Consider the following 12,026-nt stretch of genomic DNA (forward strand, 5'->3'; position numbering starts at 1 on the left):
GACCTCGCCTCAAGCAGCGAGACGCTGGGGAAGCGCCGTCCTTGGCAAGGGCTGAGCCGAGTCCCAGCCATGTGTGGGTGGGGGTAAGGTACTGAGCAGCGGAGAGAGCTCCGGGCGGCATGACCTGCTTCTGAAGGTGCATGGCCCGCCCCGGAGAGAGGGAGAAGCCGCCTCCAGCCTGGCAGCTCCTGGCTTGTCCCATCCCAAGCACGCGTCACCTTAGGCGAGACTCTGGGAATGCCAAGCTTGCGTAAGTGCTCCAGAAGGCCCTTTTGGGGGGTGGAGGGATGGGAAGGTAATTTTGGATGCTGTATTGAAGACAGCACTAGAAATTAGCATTCATAAAATTTAACATTATAGTCTTTCCTCCTTCTAGAAAATGGATCTATAAACGCACAAGCTTTTGAAAAGAAAACCTGTTTTAGATTGATTTTCGTCTAGTCAAAATGCATGCAAGTGTACTTATTATTTACTCCACTTCCTGCCTTGCTTTTAATTGAGCCCCTCTCCCATCCAGAAACTCCGCTGGGGGGCACGATGGGCTCGGGCGCTAACACGCCTCTGCTCCTTGCAGGCGCAGCGTGTGGGTCTCCGGCTCCCTTCCTGGCCAGCGCTCCACCTCCCGCCGCATCCACCATGGTGTTTGGTGAGTTTTTCCACCGCCCCGGACAAGACGAGGAACTCGTCAACCTGAACGTGGGAGGCTTCAAGCAGTCGGTGGACCAGAGCACCCTGCTGCGCTTCCCTCACACGCGGCTCGCCAAGCTGCTCGCCTGCCACTCCGAGGAGGCCATCCTGGAGCTCTGCGACGACTACAGCGTGGCCGACAAAGAGTACTACTTCGATCGGAACCCTTCCTTGTTCAGATACGTCTTGAATTTTTACTACACGGGGAAGCTGCACGTCATGGAGGAGCTGTGCGTGTTCTCCTTCTGCCAGGAGATCGAGTACTGGGGCATCAACGAGCTCTTCATCGACGCCTGCTGCAGCGGCCGCTACCAGGAGCGCAAGGAGGAGGGCCACAGTAAGGACTGGGAGCAGAAGAGCAACGACGCCAGCACCGACTCCTCCTTCGAAGAGTCTTCCCTGTTCGAGAAAGAGCTGGAGAAGTTCGAGAAGCTGCGGCTGGGTCAGCTCCGGAAGAAGATATGGATCCGGATGGAGAACCCCGCCCACTGCCTGTCGGCCAAGCTCATCGCCTTCTCCTCGCTGAGTGTGGTGCTGGCCTCCATCGTGGCCATGTGCATCCACAGCATGGCAGAGTTCCAGAACGAGGACGGGGAGGTGGACGACCCGGTGCTGGGAGGGGTGGAGATGGCCTGCATCGCCTGGTTCACCGGGGAGCTGGCGCTGCGCCTGCTGGTGGCGCCCAGCCAGAAGAAGTTCTGGAGGAACCCGCTGAACATCATCGACTTCGTCTCCATCGTCCCCTTCTACGCCACGCTGGCCGTGGACACCCAGGAGGAGGAGAGCGAGGACATCGAGAACATGGGCAAGGTGGTGCAGATCCTGCGGCTCATGCGCATCTTCCGCATCCTGAAGCTGGCGCGGCACTCGGTGGGGCTGCGCTCCCTGGGCGCCACGCTGCGCCACAGCTACCGCGAGGTCGGGCTTCTGCTGCTCTTCCTGTCCGTGGGCATCTCCATCTTCTCGGTGCTCATCTTCTCCGTGGAGAAGGACGAGCCCCTGTCCGGCCTGGCCAGCATCCCCGTCTGCTGGTGGTGGGCCACCATCAGCATGACCACCGTGGGCTACGGCGACACCCACCCGGTCACCTGGCCCGGGAAGCTCATCGCCAGCACCTGCATCCTCTGCGGCATCTTGGTGGTGGCCCTCCCCATCACCATCATCTTCAACAAGTTCTCCAAGTACTACCAGAAGCAGAAGGAAGTGGACGCGGACCAGGGCGGCGAGGCCGCGCCCGAGAAGTGCAAGCAGCTGCCCTACTTCAACATTCGGGACCTGTACGCGCAGCGCGTGCATGCCTTCCTCTCCAGTCTGTCCTCGGTCGGCATCGTGGTGGGCGACCCGGACTCCATGGACGCGTCCAGCGTCGGAGACAACGGGGCTCTCTATAAAACAGCCTCCCCAGAGGACCGCACGGAGGAGTGAGCCGGGGCACGCGTGCCTGCATCTCGTGGCCCTTCCCGAATTAGGTTGACAGCTTTATAAACCTCAGAGGGTTCGTTAAAGTCATTTAATTCTCAGGGTGTACCTTTCAGCCATAGTTGGACGTCTGCTGCTCTAAAATGATAGAATCGACTTTATTTTTCTCAAGGAGGTGAATTAAATGCCTTGTTCTGAAATTTTATTTTTTACAAGAGAGAGTTGTGATACAGTTTGGGGGACAAAAGGGTAAAGTCCTCGGGTGGGATTTGTCGCTCCGGCTTACGCATCCTCCTGTGTTTGTCATTTACTCACATTGAGCTAACTGTAAATTATTGGCAAGTAGACTCAAAGGCCCAGCTTTCTGAAGACACTACATGCATGTAAGATCTGAAAAACAAGACAATGCATGTGAATCTGTGTTCACGTCCTCAACATGGAAATTAGGAGCCTAATAAATTTCCTCTTTCAGTGCGAAGAATGTCTTGCTCTTGTGTTTTGGTACCAAGCATGTGCATTTCAGAAATCTACTAATTCAGTATGGAGAATGTCTTGATTGTCTATTTTGGTGCCAAGTACATGCATTTCAGTACTTTCAAAATAAGTGTGGAAAACAAATGTTCATTTTGGAGCCTGGAGACCTGTCTTCATGCTTTTGCATTTCAGATGTGCACCAACAATGCACTAGTTCTTTTTTCTAGTGTCCTTGGTTGTGGTTGGCAGACAGAAGGTTCATGTCTGTGCTTAAACCGCACCATCCAGTGGAAAATGATTAAATGATATGCTTAGGACACGCTGGCAAATACGAATGAAACGTGCGCCCTTACAGATACACTTCCAGTATATATTTTGAATTTTATCATTTCTCCTGCTAGGATAAAACCTCATCACCTGAGCATTAGTCAGAGCAGAGTAAACCTGTGTGCTCACAGACAGAGATACATCCAGTGAATGGAAGAAAGGGAAATACTGTACAAACACACAGAGGTGATTCATTATAGCTAGAGGAATGAAACTTAAATCACTGAACAAAGCTATGCCAGCAGCTGTAAAAGAAGGCAACATTTTAAAATAGCATTAGAGACCGCAACGTCTGCATCTCATGCACAGCAAAAGAAGGCTTCCGTACTTGTTTGAGGCAGTGACGGGGCACTTCTACCCCGTGCAGAGAGGATTTGGCTGAAATCTTAATTTTGGAGCTGTGTGACGACCAGCTCATGCTGTCAGTTGCTGCAGGCGTCTTTCACTGAAGTCTTTCGAATGAAAGGGCCAGGTGGATTTATTTACTTATTTATTTAAATTTTATTATTTTTAATTTTTCTAGAGATGCTTAGATTATACAGATGTCACTTAAAAATATAGGGGATTTCCATATGCTCCGCTCCCCACATTCCCACATTTTCCCACATTCCCAAGATCCTTCATTAGTGAGGTACTTTCATTGTAATTGATGAACACATTTTGGAGCATTGCCACTAAGCATGGATTAAAGTTTACATTTTAATTTACCCTTTCTCCCAAGTAGTCCTGTAGGTTATGGCAAGATTTATAATGGCCTGTAGCTCTCATTACAGTGTCACTCAGGACAATTCCCAAGTCCCTAAAATGCCCCCATATTGCCTCTGTTTTTCCCTCTCCCTGCCCTCAGAGCCTCCATGTGCATTTATTATCTTGCTTTTTATGGTCAGCGATGCATCTCACTGAAGGAGGGATTTTCCTGTAGGTTATCTGGGGAGGTGTCTCTGACTCAGGATTTTCCCCAGCATTTCCACAGCCTCTGAGGTGGCTGTAACTCAGCAGTGTCTAAATTCACTCTTGCATCTGGAAGTCCATTGTTTGCCTGGGTGACATCCCCAGCCCTGTTTTTAAAAATCTTTTTTCCCCTAAATGCGTTTTTTTGTTTGTTTTGCTCCCCCTTTACCCCCATATGGCTCCTTTGTCTGTTTGCTTGTTTTTTGGTCATTGTTTTTTTCTTGAGGAGGCACAAGGAACCGAACATGGGACTTCCCATGTGGAAGGTGGCCGCTCAACTGCTTGAACCATAACCGCTCCCTGCTCATTTGTTTTTGTGCATTGTCTTGCTCATTGTCTGCTTGTTGTTTTTCCTCGTTGTCTATTCATTGTTTTTTTTCCTTATTGTCTGCTCGTTGCTCCTGTTTACTGTCTGCTCGTTGCTTTTTTAGGGGGTACCGGGAACTGAACTTAGGACCTCCTGTGTGCGAGGCAGATGCTCTACTGCTTGAGCCCCATCCGCTCCCCCCAAATGCCCTTTTGATGTTGGCATAAATATAGTAAAGAGGAAGCGGACTTGGCCCAATGGATAGGGCATCCGCCTACCAAGTGGGAGGTCTGCGGTTCAAACCCCGGGTCTCCTTGACCTGCGTGGAGCTGGCCCAAGTGCAGTGCTGATGCGTGCAAGGAGTGCTTTGCCTCGCAGGGGTGTCCCCTACGTAGGGGAGTCCCATGCGCAGGGGGTGTGCCCCATAGGGAGAGCCGCCCAGTGCGAAAGAAAGTGCAGCCTGCCCAGGAGTGGTGCTGCACACAGGGAGAGCTGACACAACAAGATGACACAACAAAAAGAGACACAGATTCCCAGTGTTGCTGATGAGGATGGAAGCGGTCACAGAGAAACACGCGGCGAATGGACACAGCAGACGACTGGGGACAGGAGTGGGGTGGGGAAGGGGAGAGATAAATAAATAAATAAATAAATAAATAAAGAGGCATGGCAATAGAATTTGGGGTCCTGTTTTACTAAAGATTTGCTGCATTTACTAAAAATTTACTACTTGGTAGTGAAGTAATTGACAACTGCTTATATAGTGATAGTATTAATACTAATATAGTATTAGTACTACCACTCTTACTAATAAAAAGCAGTGGCAGCAGCAGCTACTTGTGTAAGTGCTCTACCTCCACACTCTCATTTACTACTCATAATATCCCTAGGAGCAAGGGCTTATTTCCACCCCCAGTTTAAGATGAGGAAACAGAGGCACAGAAGAGAAGCGGCTTGGTTAAATTCCCATCGAAAGTGCTGGGGTCAGGCCCGGAACCCGGGGGCCGCCTGAGCCTTCAGCCTGGCACAGCCTCCCGCGCCGCTCTCGGGACGGATTTGGGGGTACGGGGGACAGCATTCACCTGGAGAGAGGAAGAGCCACACACCGCCAGGCTGGGGTTCCTGGGCCCGAGCCGCAAGGGGCGCCGCTGGCCCGGCAGCACACCTGCCTGACGCTGGCAGAGGGCACGCCAGCTCGCGGGGTTCTCCAGGGCACCTGAGGGGCCTTCCGCTCGAAGACAGCGCGTGGCAGATGCCCTGGGGAAGCCGGGGCTCCGAGACGTCGGGGAGCGCCCCTGAGGGGGCCCCAGCGCAGGGCCTCTGGGTCTGAGGCTTACGGTGGAGACTGCGTCCCTGTCGTCCCTGCCCGCGTGGAGGGGAGCAGGGCCCTCGGCAGGGCCCTGTGGGCCTGGGGGCTTCGCCGTGGGCCTGGCCGGCTGGAGCCCGGCGCCTTCTCACCTGATGCCCGCTCTTCTCAGGCCTGGGCCTGGCCCGCCCCGCCTCCGGGGACGCAGGCTGCTTCCTGCACCCGTCGCGGCCTCTCGGCTCCCCAAGCCTGGCTCCCCAAGCCTGTGCCCGTAGTTTGTTGCCACCTGGCGTGTGGGGTCCCTTCTCGCTGGGAGGGTCGAGTGGGTGGCTCAGCGGCCGCTCCACAGGGGTGCCGGCAGGGGGCGGCCTTGGGCAGCAGGGGACGAGTGGGCTGGGCATTGGGCTGGTGGTCGGGGGTCTCCTCTGAGCTCCTTCACACTTCTTGCCCCTGTCTGTCCTTCCTCCTCCCACTCGCTCGGGTGTGTTTCCTCATCTTCAGCAGCTGTCCTGGTGGGGGCTTCAGCCGTCGGAATCGCCCCGGGCCCTGTCCCCACGTGCCGGGCTCCCCCCTTCCCGGCCCCGCGCCCCCTGGAGATGGTCTGAGCGTCTTCTTGCTTCACGTCATGCTGGCTGAGTCCTTCCTGTGACGGGCTCAGGCAGGCCCTGGGGGTGCAGAGAGGGGCGAGACGGTCCCTTCCCTCCAGTGTCCTTTCCTACAGCCATGGGCAGGCACTGACTCGGTGACGGGGGCTGTGGCGGGGTGAGCACGGGGTGCTGCGAGGGCTGCTCCCAGGAGAGCTACCCGGCCCACTGGAGTGGGTGTGTGGGCCGGGAGGACTTCCTGGAGGAGGTGACACCTGAGCTGTCTGGGCCTGGGCAGTTCATTTCAGTCTTGGGGCTCAGACCTTCCCTGGGACGGGGGGAGGCTGCCACCTCGCCCCCCTCCCAGCCACGGGCACCGTGCGTCCCCGCCTTCATGACTTTCCTTCTGCCCTTTGCAGGCCGTCTGTTACAGGTGCACCTTCCTCAGGTGTGCTGACACCATTGTCTGCCCTGCAGAGGTCTAGATACGCCGACACAGGTGGACTGTGACTCTCCTTCTCTTCCTGTTTGGTTGTGACAAAGATGTTTGGTCTCTCCCTTGCTTTTTTTCGGGCTCACTGCTGCGTGTTGGTTTTATACTTGACTCAGATGTGGGAGCACTTGTGGTTGTCCCTGTCGAGAGGAGGGTGGCAGGGCATTGTCCTGGGGCTTCTGGACGGCCTCACAGAGGCTGATAGATGCCACTGGAGAAACCTTCCCGAGGGTCCAGGACAGAGCTAAGCGTACCCCGCGAATCTGCCATTTTTCTGTCATTTTTGACGTAGACTAACAGCGGTTTCAGTATGGTTCAACTTCATGATAAAGGTTTGTTTCTTGTTTACAAAAAGGTGTTTCTCACATTCTCAGAAGAGCTCGTGACGGGTCCTGTCCATGTGTCTGCTTTAACGCAGGGGCCTCAGGAGGCCGGGGTTTAGGTGTGCACCGAGCCAGTGGCTGTGTGTCACGGGCCAGGTGGCGAGCCTCTCTGAGCTCGTTCACACACTGGAGGAGCGTGTGCTAATCCCCGGGGGCTTTCGAACGCTGACACTTATTTGGTCCTGAAATCAGCTAGTTCCCCTCCAACTCTATTTACAGTACGAGTTTGCATAGCAAACGCTGATTTTAACCTAATTTTCCTTGTATTCTCTACAAGTCGAGTCCTAACCCATGGGGATTCATTTCTTGTCACGCGGGGCACGGGTCTTGGCTGTTTTAAAACTTAGGTTATTAAAAGAAATTGCAGGGAAGTGGATGTGGCTCAAGCGATTGGGCTCCCGTCTACCATATAGGAGGTCCAGGGTTTGATTCCTGGGGCCTCCTGGCGAAGGCGAGCTGGCCTGCGCAGCGCGCTGACCCGAGTGGAGAGTTGGTGCAGCAAGGTGACGCAACAGAAAGAGACACAGAGGAGAGGCAATAAGAGACAGCGGACCAGGGAGCTGAGGTGGTGCGAGAGATTGAGCGCCTCTCCCACTCCGGAAGGTCCCAAGGTTGGTTCTCAGTGCCGCCTAAAGAGAAGACAAGCAGACACAGGAGCACACACAGTGAATGGACACAGAGAGCTGGGGGGGCTGGGGGGAGCGTATGTAAATAAATCTCTTTATAAAAAGAAAGAAGTTTCAGAGCGTCCTTGCACCCCCTCATCTGGTGGTGGGCGCAGGCCGCCTGGAAGCCGGCAGGTGGTGGAGTGGCGCACCTCTGGGTTTGCTTTCAAATCGCTCGGGGCTTGGCCTGGGGCCCTTCTCGGCATCTGCTCCTCTGCCCGCCGGAGCGTTCAGGAACGTGGCCGCCGTGAGGGCTGAGCTGGCGTGAGAAGGCGCACAGGACGCGGTGGCCGCGCTCCGCCGAAGCCGGGCTGGGGCAGCCCAGGGAGGGGCGGCCGGCCGAGGCCCCGCGGCAGCACGGGGGCCAGCCCCGCGCCGGGTGCAGGCTGACCGCAGCGTGCGCTGGCCTCCCGCCTCCCTGCTTCCCTTCCTTCTCACCTGCCAGTCATGATGAAGCTTCACACCCACCGGGCGGAGTGAGAACGGCACCCACCACCCAGCCGCGACCATCGTCAGCTCCTTGGGAAGCTCTTTCACCTTTTTCCCTACCTGTGTCCTCCATCCTCAGTTTTCTTTCAAGTCCAGTCGTATCATTTAATCCATAAATTTTCAGTAAATATTTCCAAAAGAGAAGTCATTTTCTAAACACAACGGCAGTGCCTTTACTAAACCTGGAAATTGACAACAATCCCTTCGTACTAGCAAGTGCCCCGCCTCCGGAGGTGTGGCACGGCCATTGCTTTCCTGTTACGTGGCGTCTCTAAACTCCTGGTCCAGGAAAGAGTTTCTAGAAAGCATGTTAAGGAGTTACAGGACTGGAGGGAGCCTTAAAAAGTACTTGAAATGATTTCTACTTAGACCCAGATTATCAGAGATGAGCGACTCTTTTCTCAGTTTTTGAAGGCCTCCAGGGGCCGAGAGGACACACTGAGGGGCTTCCATCTGACCTAAACGTTGCTCACGGCAGTTAAGGTCCCTTTGTCCTTGTTTCCCCCTCACTGCAGATGGTACCAGCCACTGACTGCCGGTTCCTCCAAATAACCCAAATAATAAATGCCTTTGTTCTTCAAGTTATTTGGTTTCCATTCTGAGCGCTTTTCTCCTGCTATCAAGAATCCCAGGTTGAAAACCTTCATTCACGTATTTTTCTCCCCCCAGGGAAATGGAAGTGTGTCCAGAAGAAAGAGGATATTTGTTAGGTGGCGGCAGTTACATCCGCATCCAAATCAAGTGGGTTTCAATTCGAGCTTAAATGATGGTCCCAGGACTCAGAGTTCAGAGGCCGGAAGGCCGAACCGGGCCTTGCAAGACTGAAAGCGCGGCGTCGGGCGGGGCTGGGTTCTCCCGGAAGCGCCGTGAGGCTCGGGTCCGCGCCTCTTGAGCCCTTGCTGGCCCCCGCAGCCCTTGGCTTGTGGCCGCGTCGTGGAGGTCAGTCGCCCTCTCCCCCTCTGTGTCGGGTCTGCCCGCTTTCCTCTTCTGAGGACACTTGTGATTACGTTTAGGACCCACCCGGGCCATCCAGGGTAGTCTCCCCATGTCGAGATCCTTACTCACGGCCGCAGTGCGATGTGCCTTCTGCCCTGTGACGTGACATCCACAGGTTCCCATGTGCCCCAGGTTTCGTCGAGAGCCGTTCCTCAGCCACCACGCCGAGGGCGCAAGCGCTGAGCAGCCCTGCCCTGGACGTGCCTGATGGGTACGCATCTCGTTGTCGGGAGCGGCAGCATGTGGGCTGATTCCAGTCCAGGCACTGAGATCGCGACGAGCTCTGAGGTGTCTGAGCCCCGGCCTTCCCTTCCATCTGTGGGGATGATCTCCAGCCTTTTCCTGGGGATAGGGCAGGGGTTAAATCAGATGATCTATGTGGAGTGACGGGGCTAGTGCCCCCCACACAGTGTGCACGCCCTAAGTGAGCTTCCGCAGTTATAAAGCAAGGGTGCCTTGGGCTTCTCTCAGGTGACACCAGGCAGAACTGGTGATTATAGTACATCATTAAACCCAGTTAGACTGTTAAGACATGGATTGGTATCCAAGGTAAATTATAAAGTAGTATTCTGTGAAAAACCACTGATGGCAATTTAAAAGTAAGACATAGAAATCTGAACAGAATCACATCTGTTAATACAATTGGAACAGCTTCTCAGTGGATGGCAAGGGCTTCTGGCAAACAGAAGACGTCGCTGAGCTGAGTGGGCCGAGCCGGGGCCTGGGCAGGCGGGCTGGACCGAGCGTCCAGCACCTCCTTTCTCTCCGCATGAGCCTGGCTGCCAGTTCACCTGCCGAGGCCTCCGCGCCGTCCTGTGCAGAAGGAAGCAGTCAGCGGGATGTGAGGCTGTGCAAATGCTTCCAGCATCTTCTACCAACACCTGATAGAAGAGGAGCCGTCAGGAGGGCCTCTCGGATGAGGAAGACAAGGAGAGACCTCGCGGGCCTGAGCTGGTTTTACTGCAGCATTTTCAAAGATGAGTGAAGGGAACGTCTGGCAGCTGAGGCGTCGCGCACGTTCCTTGCTCGCTGCTTTCTTTCCCTGAAAGCCCAGCTCTGAGCATCCATTTTCCTGACAATCTCCGCCGAGCTGGGAGGCCACATGGGAAGTGGACTCCGAGCTCTCCTTCCAGTGCGGGTATCTGCTGAGACCGCGCCTCGTCTGCAGCGGGCGGATGTCCTCCCATGGGGGTGCGGGCACGTGCCTTGGTATTTATGAACTAAGAGCCGCTCGTCAGCATGCACGGTCCGTGCCATCCTCCCTGAGCACTGGCGAGGAACAGATGAATCTGTCAGTCCCTGCAGCACGTCTGTGGCTTGCAAGGGGTTGTCTCCATAGGTGGTGACCCTGGCGTGCACCGCTCACATCATGGACAGGACAGGGGCCACAGCCCCGGGGCAGGTGCTGGGCCCTTCCTTCCGGGCCACCCCACGAGATCCCATAAGCAGAGGAAGGGCCGCGGTGCCCGGCGCGTGGTGGCAGGGAGGTGAGCCAGGGAGCTGGCAGGCGTTGGATGGCATCCCTGCCCGGCAGGGGATGGCACCCGCAGCGCCATCGCAGACCCCGTCCCACTGTGGTCTGCAGAGACGAGGACTTCTGAGCCCTTTCTGGGCTATCGGGGACAGGAACAGCTCCTGCCTGCGCCTGCGTTGTGCCCCGAGCCAGCCTGACGGGCTCGCCAGCCCCCGGGGTGCCACCAGCAGCTGCAGACCCTCGTCACGGGCCCCCCTGCTGCTGGGGCCTGGACTCCAGCCGGCTGCGGGCTCCGAGGTTTGTCCTTTGTTCACCAGCTGCCCTGGGGTTGGGGCAGGTGGTCTTTCTGTTCCTTATTCCTGTCCTGTCTCGTGCCCTCAGGTTGAGTCTCACCACCTCCATCCCCCCTCCCCCCCTTTATTTAGGTACTGGTGACGAGTATTGAACCTGGGACCTCAAAGCCGGAGCGCGACCACTGAGCCACACTGGCATCCCTGAGTTGGTTTTTGTTTGTTTTGCTTGTTGTTTGTCTTTTCAGGAGGCACCGGGAACCTAACCTGGGACCTCCCGTGTGGGAGGCAGGCACTCAACCACTTGAGCCACAATCTGCTCCCATCGTCTCCTCATTTTAGACCACTCCAATGGGTGCTTACCCCAGCCTCAGGGCGACCCCAGGCCCCAGGCAGCCCAGGTCCAGCCCAGATGGCTGGGTACCTGTGAGGAGATACCTGGGCGTCCCAGCTGTAGGAGTGTGTGGTGGCCTCAGGTGGCCGTCCAGCCTTGGCTGGCCACCACTCCAGGTTTCACAGCCAGAGTCAACCGGCCGGTACTGGGAGGGCACAGCCACTTCAAACCCAAGCTGTTGCGTGGGATGTAAAAGGGTCTTAGGTGAGCCTCCTTCCCTTGTATTCCTGGAGCCTCCAGGATACCTCGTGCTGTCCAGAAGGGGCTTCGGAAGGTGTCCGTTTGTGGTGATTGACCAGAGAGCTGGGACAGGACCCTGGAGCTCTGGGTTCTGGTGCATCGCCTCTGAGGGCCCCATGTCTAGTTGACCAGGGGCTGCTGGATGTTATGCTCTGCTCTGGGAACCTAGCGGTGAACAGAACACAGCCCCTGCCTACGGAAGCCAGGCTGGGCGGTGGTCAGCTGGGGCTGCTGTGGCCGGGACGGAGAAGGAGAAGAGCCCAGGCCGCAGAGCGTCCTGACGGCAGCGCAGAGCCTGGCTCGTCACTCACTTGTTCTCTGACCACGGTCAACTTAACCTCCCTGAAGTCCTGTGTTCTCAGCTGTCCCTGGGGGGCTAGTAAAGCCCCTCCCACAGGGTAGAGACAACACACATCATAGACACGTAGTAGGCTCTCAGTAAATGCTGCTGTCCTCGTTGATAGCCGATGGTACTTCACTCTTGGCTAGGGTTTCAGTTACACGAGCCAAGCTGGAACCTTGGCACCTGTTTAGTGAATCTGAGTAG

At 55.9% G+C, this 12,026-nt stretch overlaps 1 protein-coding gene across 3 annotated transcripts in view; it reads left to right on the plus strand.

The window, feature by feature from the left end:
• KCNS3 (potassium voltage-gated channel modifier subfamily S member 3) overlaps window positions 1-2,587 on the plus strand; it is a 34,760-nt gene extending 32,173 nt beyond the window's left edge. For all 3 annotated transcript variants that reach the window (XM_058288099.2, XM_058288101.2, XM_058288100.2), the window contains one exon: window positions 575-2,587. In XM_058288099.2, the coding sequence (XP_058144082.1) occupies window positions 637-2,112 (1,476 nt within the window). In that variant the 5' untranslated portion in view covers window positions 575-636 and the 3' untranslated portion in view covers window positions 2,113-2,587. The remainder of the gene's footprint in view (window positions 1-574) is intronic.
• The last annotated feature ends 9,439 nt before the right edge of the window (window positions 2,588-12,026 follow it).

The sequence above is a fragment of the Dasypus novemcinctus genome, chromosome 25 (assembly GCF_030445035.2).
Source record: "Dasypus novemcinctus isolate mDasNov1 chromosome 25, mDasNov1.1.hap2, whole genome shotgun sequence".
Lineage (NCBI taxonomy): Eukaryota > Metazoa > Chordata > Mammalia > Cingulata > Dasypodidae > Dasypus > Dasypus novemcinctus.